Genomic DNA, 17,175 nt, shown 5'->3' on the forward strand with positions numbered 1-17,175 from the left:
TTTAATAGACCAATTCATACTTTTTTTTTCAAAAATTTTTCGAAGGTAATCCACGTTATTATTGTGAAGGTTACTTGTGGAAATCTGGCTAATTGGATAGAAATATCTGTTACAACTAATTTTTGTCTGAAACATGAAAACAACAGTCAAACATAATTTATATTTCTTCGAGAGAATAATCAACCATTTTAAAATGAAAGCTAAGTTGACCCGACCACACTCATATCAAGAAGTACAAAATGCCCCATTTATATCCTTCAGCGCAACCTAACTTGTCTTCTGCTGCAAATGTGCAGTGGTGACATGGTCATCCAATTCGACCTGAGTTGGAAAACTTTTTGAACAGACATGACAGCCAAACGGTCTCTCTTTGGCGTGGATTTTCTTGTGTTCTCTCCAACGACGTTTGTTGGTGAAGCTACTTTCACACAAATTGCAAACAAATGGATTTTCTCCCTTGTGTTTCCTCTCGTGCGCCCTCCAGTCTTCTTTCATAAGGAACGTCTGCGAACACTGCGAGCAAGAAAACGGTTTTTCGCCTGTGTGTGACATCATGTGTCTTTTCAGAGTGCCTGAAAATGTAAAATTACCTTGTGTTAAAAACTAAGCTGGGAAACTCCTGCAGTAATAATCAGATTTTCTTTGTTTGGGTTCCCCAATATATATTTAGACTTTTCTCTCTTTTACAACACTTCACAGTTTTTGCACTTGTTTTGCTTCTGATGCATCCAAGAAAACCTCAAGATTTCACTGATATTTTGTTTTCATTTTAATCGGACACCAAGAAAATAGTAATCTCTTTGACGTGTATGAATCAAGACAGATCTATACACACTATATGCCAAATGGGTTTAAAAAGGAATAACTTACTTGTTTTTGAGAAAGAAGGTTTTTGATTTTCTACTTCACCATCTTTAAAAAAAAATTGAATCTTCCAAAGGAAGAAAGCCATTAACGTATTCCAAAAACACTTTATTGTGAGATTTTCACTAAATTGTTTTACAAAAACGCAACACTCCCCTTTATTGATACTAATGCCAAATGTGGTGTCATCAGCATACATAATTGTCTCGATATTTGAGGTGAACATATTTGGCAAATCATTAATATAAACAATTAAAGAGAAGGGGGCTCAATATTGATCCCTGAGGAACTCCTCTACTTAGAGTCTGAGGAGTGCTTCTCTGATTTTCAATACAAACTACTTGAAATCGATTGGACAAGTAGGATTTGATTAGTATGAGTGCCACTCCTCTTATTCCGTAGTACTCCATTTTCCTCAGTAGTATGTCATGATCAAAACAATTAAAAGCTGCACTTAGGTCTGTGAAGATTCCCAAAAATTGATCATTTCTTTCAAAACTGGGACTGCTAATAATATTTCCTTTTCGAATTGAAGGGGGTATATTTTTAGAAGTGATTAATTTTTGGGAAAGTTTTTGGCTTTCTACTACTCCATCTTGATACAAAAAAAGGATGAGAGAATCTTCCAAAGAAAGGAAGGAAGTAATCAATTTGAAACTAAGTAACTCTATACATGGATGTGTAGATCATGCAAAGAATCAGACACAAACTGAAAGAAAGTCCTCCTTTCTCGTGTAATTTAACAAGACAGTTCAAATAATTAATTCAATATAATGAATATATTACCAGTTCATGAGAAAATATTGGGATTTCAGTAAAAACAACAGTTATTTATAATATAACAATAATATGTATAGAGAATCAAATTCATGCGAAACAACTTTATAGTTTGAAGTGGAATGAGTTTGTGAAAATTATGTAGCAGAAGCATTACCTCCAGTCCAGAAGAATATGACGACACATTCAGCAAAGGACCTCTACAAACTAGTACATGACACAAGATGTAAGAAAAAAAAACAACAAGACTTTTCAGAAATGGCGTACCTCTATGCGGAAAACTCTTGGGGCAAATCTCGCACGCGAACAGCTCTGGAGGATTGTGGAACTTCAAGTGATCTCTCAAGAGACACCCTCGGAAAAACGTCCTGGGACAGAACTCGCACTTGAAGGGCTTTACTCCCGAGTGGAGCCGCTTATGCGCCTCCAAATCCTTCAGCCGCATGTATTTCCTAGTACATATCTCACACTCGAGCATTTTCCCGCACACCTGCTTTCCCTCGTGTCTGGAGAGGCTGAAGCTGCTGTAAAAGTTCTTCAAACAGACCTTGCACTGGTATGGATTCTCGCCCATATGTATCCTGATGTGAACCTTGAAGTGCTGCTTGCGGGAGAATTCTGTAAAAGAACACTTTGTAGAATCATAAACATATTTTGGGAATAATAGCATTAGTTGTACTATCTCTGTACAGTATCTTATTACCACTAAACAGTAAAGAGAAAGATAAAGAGCTTGATGGGTACTTCCAAAAAGATTCCGATTTCAGTGAATCTATTCACTTTAAGATTTTAAAGGTTTTGTAATTGAGATGTTTGATTCAGATTGAACAGGAACGTTTAATAATTAATCAACATGGATTCTCACAATATAAATCTACTATTACCAACTTGATGATTTTTGAACACAAAATATTGGATGTTTTGAAAAGTACAGGGCAAATGGATACAGTGTATACGGATTTTTCAAAAGCTTTTGATCGAGTAGACCACAATATCTTTTTGAAAAAATTAAAGATATTTGGATTTTCTGACTCAGCTGTAACATGGCTCAGAAGTTTCTTAGATAATCGAACCCAACAAGTTACATCGGTTAAAATTCAGGTGCCATCAGGGGTACCTCAGGGTTCTCACTGCGCTCCTATGTTATTCAATATCTTTATTAACGACATTGTTGAATGTTTCCATCATACTGATTTTTTGATGTTCGCAAATGATCTCAAAGTTTTCATGCCAATAAGATCACTATATGATTCAACACTAATGCAAGATGACCTAGATAGATTGGTACTCCGAGAATAATAATAATAATAATAATAATAAATTTTATTTAATCTTTAGAAACACATACAGTTTATCGATACGTCAACAAAGTATATCTGAAATAGTCTAAAATTAAAAACATTACAGGTTATTAGCTTAAAATTGAGTAATTAACAGTAACTCATAGTGTATGTATATCTCTCGACATTTACGCTCCACAATAACAGCACTATTTACCCAGTCTATATGAATCTAAATAAGCTAAAATTAGTATCAAAGTGAAGTTAGTGAAGTGCTTTGTGTAACTGTGTTACATATAAATTCAAAAAGTTACGTGAATAGTAAATATAACGCTCAGATGATTGTAAATTTCCAGTGACAAGTTATAGAAATCAACAAAAACACCTGGTCCACAAAAAGCAACGTCTCCTTATCTGTGTATCAGCTATTTGTTTTTATTTTCATCTGTAGTTTTTTCTTTTCTTTGGGTGATTTCTCTGAACTTTTTTACTTCGAACATGGCAAACAGTTGTTTCAAATGCAATGTGGAATTTGAGGAAAATGAATCATATTTTGAATGTGACTCATGTAAGAGACCCATTCATACCAGCTCAGCTTGCTCTGAATTATGCCCCAGCGAATTGAAATGTATGCAGTTGAAAAGGAGATCACTACAGTTTCTTTGTGAAGAATGTAAATCCGGTCTTCGTCAAGTTCCAGCTCTTATTAAAGCTATTTCCGACCTGAGAAAGGAAGTTGAAGAAATGAAAATGTGTAAGCCACCTATGCCTCTGAATAGCGTTAGTGAAATAGATAGAGAAGAAGTGATTTCTGAAATGCTTGAGCGTCAAAATCGTGCATCAAACCTCATCATGTTGAACATTAATGAATCGCAATTAAAGACTCAGGCTGAAAGAATCTCACAAGATACAGAAGCTGTTAAAAAAGTTCTTGAAAATTTCAATGTAAATAAAAATAATTTGAAACTGTTCAGATTAGGGAAAGCATTAGCAAACAGAACCCGTCCTATCAAAGTTATATTACAATCGCCAGACGATGCAAAATATGTCCTTAAAAATAAGCAACTCTTAACAGTCCCAAGTATTAAAATATTTAGCGATCAGACTAGAGCTCAGCGAGAGTACTATCAAAGGTTGAAATCAGAATTGCAAAACTTGATTGAAAATGGTGACAACTCAAAAACAATAAAATATATGAATAACAAACCCATGATTGTCAACAAAATTTGGAATAATCCTTCAAAAAAGTAGAAAATAATTCTAATATACAATTAAACACTGACATTATATACCTAAATATTCAAAGTCTTCTTAAAAACAAAGATCAATTACAAGGAAGTCTAGTTTGCTACAACCCAAAAATTATATTACTAAGTGAATCCCGAATAACCAATGATATTGAAGAAAGTGAACTGAAAATTCCTAATTACAATATAGTACGCTGTGACTCAAAAAGTCGACATACAGGTGGTGTCTTAATATATATAAAAAGTGACATTGTGAACTCTGTATATAAAACATATATATTAGAAGGTAATTACTGGTGTAAAATTCTGAAAATTAGACTCAAACGCCCTATTTTAGTGGGATGTCTTTATCACTCACCCTCAGGATCTGATGCAAAATTCTTAGAGGATTTTGAAAATATCTGTGATAGTTTATTTTCGACGAAATTTCATTGTATTTTAGTGGGCGACTTCAATCTGAAATACTCTGATAATAGTTTTTATGTTTCTAGATTAAAAAACCTTCTCAATACGTATGGCATATCACAAATAATCAATGAACCAACTAGAGTTACTAACCACAGCGAATCGCTTATAGATTATGTATTAACGAACGTAAATAGATGTCAAGCGTCGGTGCACTCATATCCAATAATAACAGACCATTCAACAATCACTGTCAACTTTACTAATATTCATAATAACGAAAATCAAACTATGAAAAAATATAGAAACTTAAGTGAAAGCAATTTGGACCTTATAAAAATTAACTTAATATCATGTAAATGGTCTTTAAATTCTACTGATGTTGAAGTTATTTATAAAGAAATACTGAATAATTGCAAAGCAGTTATTGATGATATTTCTCCAATACAAAATTGTAGTATTAACAGTCATTTGCCATGGTTTGATAACGAAGTTCACTGTAAAATTAAGAATCGTGATAGGGCATACAGAGCTTTCAGAAACTGTTCAAATCTAGAAAAACAAAATAACTGGGAAACTTTCAAGAAATTGAGAAATGATGTTGTCAATGTGTTGAAAAGAAAAAAAGATCAATATTATTTTGAAAAAATTGATCGGTATAGAAACAACTCTAAACAAATGTGGAAAACTCTCAAAAAACTAGTAAAAGGAGATGACATTGACTTTCCAAATTGTATTCAGTTTGAGAAAACTGGTGAACTTATATTACTAAAAGATGTTATTGAAATATCAGATAACTTCAACAGTTATTTTGTTGAAAGCATAAATGAAATTGTGGCGAGCATTGACTATTCAGAGTCATGGTGCAATAAAAACTTCAATTTATACAAAACTTTCTCAGAATTCAGATTGCTTTCGTTAAATGACCTACGTAAAATTATAATTTCCTTGGATAATAAGTGCAGTATACATGAAATCCTCAACTTCAAAATATTGAAACAAGTTTTTGAGACTATCGGTCACGTTATATTGCACCTTATCAACACCTCTCTTGAAACTGGCGAAATACCAGAAAGATTGAAAAGTAGTACTATTGTTCCTATACCCAAAATTCCTCATACTATTAAATGTAAAGAATTCAGGCCAATCAACACTTTACCTCCGATTGAGAAGGTACTTGAAACAGCAGTATATAACCAACTAATAGAATATGTGGAAAAAAACGACATTTTAATCAACAATCAATCGGGTTTTCGCAAATTGCATTCGTGTGAGTCATCAGTGCAACTATCTCTAAACAAATTTAAATCTGAGCTGGATAATAATAAGTTTGTTGTAGTCGTGTTCCTTGACCTCAAAAGAGCATTTGAGACCATTGATAGGTCTATACTACTAGCCAAATTGAATATATATGGAATTGAGGGCAAAGTGTATAATTGGTTATCTAATTACTTGACCAACAGAAAACAACGGGTAAGAGTTAAAGACATGTTTTCTTGTGAAATTGACAATTACGTTGGAGTTCCCCAGGGTAGTGTTCTGGGACCCCTTCTATTCATACTATATTTAAACGACATGCCATTGTTTGTCGACTGTGAATTTATGAACTTTTTTGCTGATGATACTCTATTGGCATGTAGCGATGTAAACCTTACGATGGCTATACAAAAAATGAATAATACTCTAGCAAGTGTCAACAAATATTTAAAAATTAATAAACTCAAGCTGAATGTGATGAAAACTAAAGCGATGATAATCACCACCAAGTTTAAATACAGCCAAATAGACTCTAAAACTATTAATCTCAACATTGATGATGACAAAATTGAAATAGTGAATTCAACTAAATATCTGGGATTCCAGATAGATAACACTCTATCGTTTGATGAACATTTTGAGTATATTCATAAAAAAATTTCAAAGAAATTATTCTTTTTTTCTAGAATTGTCAATAATCTTTCAACGGAGTCAAGTATCACAGTTTACAAGTCAATTGTTCAGCCACACTTTGACTATTGTTCCTCTATCCTATATCTATTCAATCAGAATAAATTGTCTCAACTCCAAAAACTTCAGAATCGTGGTATGAGAATCATTTTGAAGTGCCGTAGAGATACTCCTATCAATATTATGCTCAATGTTTTAAATTGGCAATCCATTTCCCAAAGACTGCTATACTTCACAATGATCTTCGTATACAAAATATTGAACAATTTAGGACCATCTTATTTTAATCAGTATATTGTCTTTCATCACGATATTCACCACCACTTCACTCGAAATAATAATAACTTATATATTAACAGAACAAAAAACAAAAATACTATGAACTCATTGTTTTTCAAGGGTTTTGATCGGTTCAACAAATTACCTAATGCAATTAAAAATAGCCCATCTCTGAACATGTTCAAAAATGAACTGAAGAAATTTGTTTTAAATGAACAAATATGATATGTATTATGTCTTTGTTACCTATAGCTGTAATTTGTATAATTCCATTCATCTAATGTTCGTTATATATTTCAAATAATTATGTAATTTATCTTTCTACATGTTGCATTGAAATTTTTCGAATGTATAATGTTGCTGTTTTTGTAGTACTGTCTTTAAAAATATTTTATTGAACTTATGTTTGTCATACATTTAAGTCATTTCTAGATGTAACACATACCTTTTTTTTTTTATTTCTACCATTCTAGTTGATTTGTATATTATTAGGATATCCTATTTAAATAAAGATCTATCTATCTATATAATAATAATTAAACAACATTAACATTAACACGCAAGTTAAAAATATCGACTTTATAGACTTGTAACAATATTAATTTAGTCTTTAGGAAACATAGTCAATACAGGATAACATAAATTCATTATTACAATAATAGCATTACAATTGAAAGATATCACGTCAGTTTAATTTTCAACTTAATAATCTAGTAACTATCACATGCTATATATAGCTTTCTACTTTAGGCAATCAATTCGAACAAGTCTCTAACCTCCCAATTACATCAGAAAATTCATCAATGTTATAAATAGGGTTTGTACTCAAAATATTTTTTAACTTACTCTTGAATGTTTTGCTTGGTAATTGACGAAACTGAGGTGGTAGTAAATTGTATAGCCTTGAATATCGCAAAATGCTGTTTTATAAGTTTTTACAAAAGAAATAAAAAATTTAATACTTCGTATGTAATAAATGGCCATGGATTATCTTATGTTTCGTCTGTGAAGGATCTGGGTGTTTTTTTTGATGAACAACTTCAATTTTTACACCACTTGAACTACATTGTGGTAAAGGCGGCAAAATGTCTTGGATTTATTCTACGACATGGTGAACATCTGTCCCTTCAAGTCTTAAGGATAGTTTACTTGTCTCTGGTAGTATCAATATTAGAGTATGGCTCAATGATATGGTCTCCATTTTATGACAATCACAATCTTACTCTTGAAAGAGTTCAAAACAAATTCTTAAGATTTTGTGCTCATAGAATGAGTATACCTGTTATTGACCATGATTATAGCAACATTTTAGAAATCCTTAATCTCAATCTGTTGAGAAAAAAGAGGGAAAACTTTGATCCAATTGTCATATAAAAGTTACTGAATGGCTTAATTGTTGCTCCTGAAATTCTAGAAAATATTAATTTCAATATCCCAAACAGAATTCTAAGGTCCAGCAATTTGTTTCACTTACGGTTTCATTCTACAAATTATGGCTTACATAACTCTGTTGATCGTACACTTCGACTTATTGATGAAAACAAATTGGAAGTAACTGGTATATCTCTTAGCAAATTCAAAAACCATATCTTAACTGCATGGTAGTATTATGATATGTATTTTATAATAACTTAAGTTAATGTAATGTAGTATATTACTTTATTATTTTTTACTTTATATTATATTATAATTGTTAATTTTATTCTCAAATGGGGTGATCCCGTAAAATAAATAAATAAAAAATAATAGAAGCACAGTAATCAAAATGTGGTTAGATAATCGCATTATATACAGTAATTATAGACTGAGCGGAAAAATTACTAGAAATTCTTGGTAAAAAATAGTTTTTTTAATATTTTTTTACATATATAATCGAAATGATTGCCAAAAAGTAATAAATCATCTAACTGGAATCCAAGATATTATCATTATCGATTTACAGAATTATTTTATTCAAATCGAGGTTGTTTCACTTATATTTTGTTGTTATAATCATTCCTTTAGTTTTCAATTCATTTAGTTTATTTGCCATGAGGTATTCATTAACATCCTTTAATGCGACATTCATTTTATCCATAGCTTTATCTAAGCTTATATCGTCTGCAAATAAATTCAAAAAAGCAACATTTACAAACAAGTTCATGTCATTCAAGTATAAAATAAAAAACAGAGGTCCTAAAACGCTACCCTGCGGCACACCTATATGTATATCAAATTCCTGTGAGATATTATCTTGAACTCTGACCTTTCGCTTTCTATGGGATAAATAAATAGTCAGTATAACCATTGATAAACATCACCATCAATGCCATAACCTCTTAATTTCATCGGAATAATCTTACGGTTAATTGTTTCAAACGCCCTCTTCAGTTCAAGGAAAACAGCTACTAAAAATGTATTGTTATCAACCTCTATTTATTACACGTTTTATTATTTTATACGCTTTATATTAGCTTCACTTCTATGTATGTATGTTTGTAACTCTCATTTCATATTGGGATTTGTATTTGACAGAATTATCGACATTATTGCTTGATCTATTCGCGGGCAGATGGCGCTGTATGTAACCTCCTTGATATATCGACATTATTGCTTGATCTATTCGCAGGTAGATGGGGCTGTACGTAACCTCTTTGATATATCGACATTATTTCCTGATTCGCGGGCAGATGGCGCTGTATGTAACCTCCTATATATCAACATTATTGCTTGATCTATTCGCGGGCAGATGGCGATGTACGTAACCTCCTTGATATATCAACATTGTTGCTTGATCTATTCGCGGGCAGATGGCGCTGTACTTAACCTCCTTGATATAATTCAAACTCACTACATGTATTTCTTCATTTGAAAAAAGTATTTATTTTTGATTAACACGCGCCTGCACGCCTGATGTCTTATTTCTAACCCTCCTTTGCACGCCTGCTGCAAAGTAGCTGGGGTTGGTAGCTGATTTCCAGGCTCCCTCTCCGGAATCTTAAAATATCAATGGCCATTTTGCTAAACAATATACGGCTGATTGATCCCAAATTATTTTCAACACGATCAAGTATAGTCTTACGAGTTGTTCTTAGAAAGCTATAATTTAGTCAATTGGAAATCTCATATTTAACAGTGTTTTTTGAAAATCTTATTTGATGTATGACTACGACAAGCAAAATTGACACATTTTCAATTATCATTTTGAATTGCATATGTGTAAGTTGGCGAATAAAAGCTGTGTATCGAAAATGGAGAATAAATATTATTATTATTGAAACATATCTACCTTTGGGACACTCTGGACACTTGAACGCTCTCTGTCCAGTATGCAGCTCCATGTGCGTATTCAAATTCTGTTTGTTGGCAAAATGTTTGAGGCAAGTGGTACATTGAAACTTTTTTTCGCCGTGAAGTCTGAGGTGGCCGTCCAGCTCAGATTTTCGGTTGAAGCTCATCTCGCACGTGTTACAAGAATAAGCCTTGCCGTCGTCACCGTGTGATTTCATGTGGACACTCAGATTGCTGCTACGGGCGAAAGTCCGCCGGCAGACCAAGCATCGAAAGGGTCTTTCTCCCGTGTGAGTTCTGTAGTGGATGGTCAGCTGGGCTTCGTAGGCGTAAGACTTTGGGCACGAAGTACAGTGAAACGGTTTGGGATCTGGAAAAGATGTTACTGGTCAAGCGTGCTTCTCTCTTTCATTTACTATTTCTCAATCCTAATTACGGTTTCATTGGAACGAAAAAATATGGATAATGCGGTTTTGCATGACATCATCTCTGAAGACAGCAAAAAAATAAAATAATGGTGATTTGAATACTTCAAGTTGCCTCTTACACTAATATTTATATACCATAATTGAGACTACCTCCAACAAATTACCTAAACCTCTACCTGAGGTACCTCTTCAATTATGAAAACCTGAATTATATTACCTCACTTCTACATCAATAATAATTATTTCTCAGTCTAAGAAAACAAGTTCAATAATGGTGATCTATTCAAATCCAGTTGGTCATTCAATAAAATGTTTGAATTTTCAAGTTTATTAATTTCCATTGGTTCCAAATGATTTAGTTTCAAACCTTTATTTCTATGTGTAAAATTTCAAACTCTTCATTAAAGATATGATTTTTTTCTAAAAGATATTTGAATATGTTGTACTTGTTTTCTTATTTACATAGCTCATATGATGTTCCTGGATTCGATTCCTAAATGTCCTGCCAGTTTGACCAATATATACCTTATGACACGTTCCACACTTTAATTTATATACTCCTGATTTCTTGAATTTGGATGTTTTATCTTTATTATTTTTAACTAACTTTCCCAACGTATTACTTGTTCTATATGCAATTTTAATATATCGTTTTCTCAAAAAATGAAGCCATATTTTCCGTTGTTTACCCGAAATACGTTAAAACTCTATAATTTTTATTATCTAACGTATCAACATATCAAATCAGAATGGTTTCCGTAAGCACAAATCAACCAGCTCGGCAATTTCTGATTGCCTAGAGTTTATCTACAGTGCACTGAATGATAGAAATAACGTTCTAGGACTGTTCTATGACTTCAGTCGGGCTTTCGATACCATTGATCATCATTTGTTAATCATGAAATTGGAAGGGTTAGGAGTTAGGGGTGTTCCGCTTAACAAACAGAACCCAGACGACAGTTGTGAATGGTGTGAAGTCAGATTCAAGTTCTTAGGTGTTACTTTAGATAGTAATCTAACATGGGAAGCACACATAAATACTGTATGTTCGAAACTAAGCACTACATGCTATAAAATAAAAAATCTGCGAGATACTTTATCAGCAGACATCTTGAGACTATGTTATTTTGGGATGGTACAGTCTACTCTACAATATGGCGTGATCTTCTGGGGGTCGTCTTGTCACTTTGAAAGGGCATTTGTATCTCAAAAAAGGATAATAAGAACGATTTGTCATGCTCATCCAACCACAACATGTAAACCTTTATTCAAGAATCTCCAAATACTAACCCTTCCATGTTTATATATTCTTGAACTGATTATGTATATAAAACGTAACCAAAAAGAACTAATGAGGAATGAAGACACTCATATGTATAATACTAGGAATAAAGAAAAACTTCGACAACCCTATTCAAGGTTATCAGTCTGTGAAAATTCACCAAAGCATATTGGTATCAAGTGTTTCAATAAAATAAGAGATTTGATAGATGTGAATCTGAATGACATTCTATTCAAAAATAAATTGAAAAACTTTCTTCTTGAAAACGTATTTTATAATGTTGAAGAATTTTATAATTCGTGATATCTCATAATTGTAAGACTGACTATTGTATGAACAATTTTTCTGGTTTGTTTGCGATTAACAACTTATTTGTAGATTACCTTCTTTTCTTTCTTGACTAGTCTGATAAGTGTTATGTATGTGTATGTATAATGCCTTGTATAACCTTTGATTGATTGATGAATAAATTCTATCATCAATAGGAAAAAACGCTTTTGTGTAAACTTTTTGGAAAGCAAACTTCGGTGTCGGATAGATCAGGAGTATACAAGCTGACTTGTGGCTCTTGTCCAAAACTGTATATTGGCCAAACAGGGAGAACATTTTCCCAAAGAATTGAAGAGCATAGAAGTAGTTATGTAAATAGAAAGATCCATTCCACATTTGCAAACCAGCTTTCAGCAGAAGGACATAAGTTCAATCACAAATACGATGTGTTACATATAGAAGAGAAGAGTTTGAAACTCAATGAGAAATGAAGTATTGATTTGAAACTTGTGAATATTGTACTCAATGAGTCGAATCGGAAATCTGGGAAGATGTTTTTCTAGTGCTTTTCCTCAAAAATTTTGGTGCAAAAATTGTTTGTGAGACATTTTTCGTTAAAACTGCTGCACATATCATGGTATATCTTTTTTACATATATCATACTTCTTCATTATCTCCTCAACAACTGTTTCTTACCAGGATTGACAGGAGCCTTCATTGCTGTTTCGTACTTTTGGAATTGCACAACTGGTTCTTGCCGATTGCAATTTTCTGAAACTATAATTTCCTCTTCTTGACACATGCTTTCATATTCCTGCTTGATAATGACTGTCTCCTCAGTTTCACACTCGCTCTGAATTTCTTCTTTCAGGTGGTCCACTGATAAGTTCTCTTGTTCTCCGCAACCAGTAACTAGACTGAGATCTTCATTGTTAATTTGCATTGAGCTTTTGTCGACATCTTCATTAGAATTGGGTTCGTTGGCATCTTCTACTAACTCAGTTTTAATGTATACAATATTTTCATTCTCCAATTTGATTTTATCTGTGGTCTGCAAAGGGTTCATTGCATCAGATTCATCAAAATCAGGTTCGACTTTTATTTTCAGTATTGCTTGTTTGAGATCTCCGTCATTATTCTTAGAAGAAATAATGAAATTTGAAAAGCCTTCAAGCGTTTTAATGCATGTTATGCATATATTCTGGGGAAGGTTGTCATCAGGATCAACCTACAAAAAACATTGCATAAAAATCCTAAGATGATTATACTTTATGTATTGAACAATTATTGTCAAAGCTATGGTCAGTAAATATTACAAACTGTTGAGAGCACACAGTACCTCTATTGCCAGTTTATTCTTGATAACATCTAAAAGATATTTGTGTTGCTGAAGTGGGTTTAAATTGTTGTCATGTAAACAGAATCTGCAAATGTGAGCAAAGTTCTGGAAGGATATGACATCTGTTCCAGGTCCCCTGATGACCATCTTGTCATATTCTATCTCTGCATCGTTCCGATTCACTAGGGTTTGTCTAAGATTCGAGTCATTATTTTCTGCAAGGTATACAAAATCCATGATATTTTCTAGTATTTGAACACACTGGCTACAAGTGTTTCCCGGAGTCCATCCTTGTGAGATACCTGAACAAAATCAAAATTAAATTATTTCTTTTCTAGATTAGTATTTTAAAGCAGTTTCCTACTTCTCTATTTCAATTTCTGAGAGACAAGCAAGTTTTATAAAATGAAAGAAACTCAAGGAATATCAATAAAAACTATTCATAAATACTAACTTAAGAAAAATAGGTTCTGAATACCAGAAAAAACTTGCTATGAGAAAATTAATGCAGAGAGATTGAGATATTATTCTCTCTGACGTCTCAACTTGGATAATTTTAAAGATTGAGAAACAGCAATAAAGAATTATTGAAAAACCCACTTCAATATTTGTGATAGCCTTGAATAAGTCCAATAAATACTGATACAATTCCAAAGGTTTCAAATTATTTCCCTTTAGGCAGAAACGGCAGATATGTGAAAAATCCGACAAAGATACAGGTTTATATTCATAATCTATTTCCATTTTAAATTTCCTCAATTCATTTCAGATTGAATCTCCAGTGGTATATTTGTTTTCTTTCTTCTAACAGTTCTTTTCACCTTAGGTTTGTTCGGATTCTACAAAATGCAGGTTCTAGAACATCAATATCATACGCAGTGTATACGGTGCGTTCTGGTTTTTTGAGGATACGTTCTCAGATTGATGAATCCTCTGTTCTGCAAAATGATTCGAAAGTGTCCTAAATCATCACGATTCGTTCTTACTCTCGAAACTGAATCGGTGAGAGCTATTCTCGTGCCCATGCGTTTTCATGTATTATTTGAATGAGAACGTCCAATAAACTTTTTAATGACAGCCAACTCAAACTATGATTTTTCCAATGTTGCCTGCCTGCTTGCCAAATTGAAACTCTTTATATATACGACTGATGGCGAAGTGGTCTCCTGAAACTGCGTTCCAATTAACCAAGTAATTCGAGACTAAACTCGGAATGGGATTTTTTTGCTTTCATGCATCATGTTCTATGCAGTTCCTGAACATTTCAGGATGTTGGAACCGGAACAAACTCCTTGATTGGGAAATTTGAAGTTAATCAACCTGAAGTGACTCCTTTTAAAGACTCAAAAAAGTAAACATTTGAAAACACATTGGACGCCATCAGCTTATTGATCATTGTTTTTTCCGTTAATGAGGGAAAGTTTCAATTAGTCAAAAGAAGGGCTGAATATTATTTGTTCGAATAATTCATTGTAATATTTTTTTACACAAATATGTAAGTCAGCTCTTCTTAATTAATAGTAGACGCAGAAAATATTGTTCACTGAACCAGAGTTCTGATCCATATCCCAGAAAAGCTTTAAAGAAGATTCGACAATAGCAAATAAATGGAAAAAAGAACTCAAAATCAGTGAATACTATAAAAAAGTCACATATTTTTTAATGACCTCTACAACCGAAATAATTTTACTCGTAATAACTCAAAGTTGTGTTTCAAATATCACTAGCTTATTTTTCAACCCTTGATTTTGCATCAACATTTTCAATAATTTTCTCCTTGAACAGAAGGCCATATTGTAGGATACCCTCGAATGGAAGTCAAAAGGGTGTTATTCACATCGGTATCAATGGTAAACATGTATTGAAATATGTTTTTTCTACACCCGTACTCTAACAATACACTTAATGAATCGATGAATGAAATTATAGGTAAAGTTAGGAAGAATCATAGACACATCATTTATAATATAATTAGGTTAGGTTAAGATTTTTTTATTTACTAACGCCCTCACCGGTCGATTTTTTTTCAACTTGACACTCCTGACTAAGCAAATATATGAATCTTGTATTTATCCAATCAGTTAATATAATATACCAACAACACTATTCCAAAATTCAGAATGAAAACGTTAATATAAATCTACAAAATAGAGAACAAATACATTGAAATATCACACAGTTGCCAGACTGCTTATTGATGAGCATAGACTCGCGAAAAACTATTCAAGCCTCAAATGCGCAAATACATTGAACTATCCTAGGACCGTTTTCATGTCTAACCAGAATACTTCCTAGATGGAAGTTTCAAAGGTTGAAAATTTATTTTTGGCAAGATGGTAAGAGTTGTATGAAATCTGTGTATGAGGTTCAAACACAGAAATGTTTAAGTTCTGTGGGTTCAAATGTCAAAGTTCACTGAACTTCAATTAATGTTCCATGTCATAACATTTGAACTATGCAATGGTAAACAGATAAAAATAGCACCATTCAATGAAAAAATAATATCAACACTATGGCTTTTAGTATGAAAGTATCGACATAGATGAGATCATGGCTCTGAAACGTCTCTGTGGTAGAATAGCAATTGTCACAGCTTCAACAGATGGAATTGGTTATGCTATAGCTCGAAGGCTAGCTCAAGAAGGAGCCAAGGTTGTTATTAGCAGCCGAAAAAATAAAAACGTAGAGGAAGCAGTTCAGAAACTGTGTGACGAAAACCTCGATGTGATAGGAACAACTTGCCATGTTTCCAAACCAGAAGACCGAAAAAACTTTTTGAAGCGGCTAACAAACTGGGAGGTTTAGACATTCTTGTTTCGAATGCTGGAGTTAACACTGAAATGTGTCTAGTTCTCGACACTTCTGAAAGTAGTTGGGATAAAGTATTCGATGTGAATGTCAAGGCCTCATTTTTACTTGCTAAGGAATCTCTTCCCCTTCTTCGGAAAAGTAAAAGTGGTAGGATCATTTTCGTATCGTCCATAGGAGGGCTGCACTTCGATCAACCTTTCCATGGAGTTGGAGCTTATTGTGTTAGCAAAACAACTCTAATTGGACTGACTAAAGCGGCAGCATTACAACTAGCCCCAGAAAACATAACTGTCAATTCAATATGCCCTGGAATCATTCAGACCAAGTTTTCCGCAGCTATTACCTCACAAGAGACTTTAAAATATATTCCACTTGGAAGGTAATTCTTGGTAGATGGTTTTCTTTCCACTAGGTTTAATTTTTGGATATACATTTCATTTTCAGACTAGGGCAACCACAAGATGTAAGTGCAACAGCTGCTTTCTTGGCTTCTGAAGATGCTGCATACATTACTGGAGAAAATATCGTAGTGGGAGGTGGAATGTCCTCAAGATTGTAGTTTGTGTCTAATTTAGCCGATTTATGCTACTACTACTAACTAGAACACTAAGTTTCTTTTATGTACATTTTAACATAACCACAATTATTATTCATATTTTGATTTATCACTATACTATTGAAAATTATTCCATGTAAACATAAAAAAATGTTCCAATATTTCATTCACTTTTTCCTTATAATGGATACACATTCGAAACAACTTTTTGAATTTTCTCGGGTCAATGACAGTTGTAAACGGGGTTGTTTCTAGTTTCTACCATAGAATAACTATTCTGTTTGTACCAGCACAGTTAAAAAAATCTTTTACTTTGCTACTAGTAAAAGTTTCGTAATACATTTCTGTGGTTCTGTGGGAAAGACTAACATTTGAAAGAGAAAGGTAATAAATATCACATTGCGGAAAATAAAGATAGAT

The 17,175-nt window shown here is 32.9% G+C and overlaps 2 protein-coding genes across 3 annotated transcripts; one reads left to right on the forward strand and one right to left on the reverse strand.

Moving 5' to 3' along the window:
- Window positions 1-141: 141 nt before the first annotated feature.
- Window positions 142-14,263, reverse strand: LOC111518119 (uncharacterized). Of its 2 annotated transcripts, none has more exons than XM_023174463.2 (6): window positions 13,989-14,263; window positions 13,389-13,690; window positions 12,746-13,277; window positions 10,068-10,439; window positions 1,909-2,259; window positions 142-572 (listed from the first exon to the last, which is right to left on the reverse strand). In XM_023174463.2, exons 2-6 carry the CDS (start codon window positions 13,623-13,625, stop codon window positions 268-270), a joined length of 1,797 nt encoding a protein of 598 aa, XP_023030231.2. In that variant the 5' UTR covers window positions 13,626-13,690; window positions 13,989-14,263; the 3' UTR covers window positions 142-267. The 2 variants fall into 2 exon arrangements, with proteins under 2 accessions (XP_023030231.2, XP_023030232.2); XM_023174464.2 differs by lacking the exon at window positions 13,989-14,263 and adding an exon at window positions 13,753-13,772.
- Window positions 14,264-15,809: 1,546 nt separating this feature from the next.
- Window positions 15,810-16,921, forward strand: LOC111518118 (dehydrogenase/reductase SDR family member 4). The gene is given in 3 exon segments (XM_023174462.2): window positions 15,810-16,149; window positions 16,152-16,578; window positions 16,644-16,921. Coding segments are annotated over 3 exon segments (753 nt in total). The 5' UTR covers window positions 15,810-15,938; the 3' UTR covers window positions 16,759-16,921.
- Window positions 16,922-17,175: the final 254 nt, after the last annotated feature.

Source organism: Leptinotarsa decemlineata, unplaced genomic scaffold (genome assembly GCF_025532065.1).
Source record: "Leptinotarsa decemlineata unplaced genomic scaffold, Ldec_3_MD MMD2_tig00026282_RagTag_RagTag, whole genome shotgun sequence".
NCBI classification, from domain to species: domain Eukaryota; kingdom Metazoa; phylum Arthropoda; class Insecta; order Coleoptera; family Chrysomelidae; genus Leptinotarsa; species Leptinotarsa decemlineata.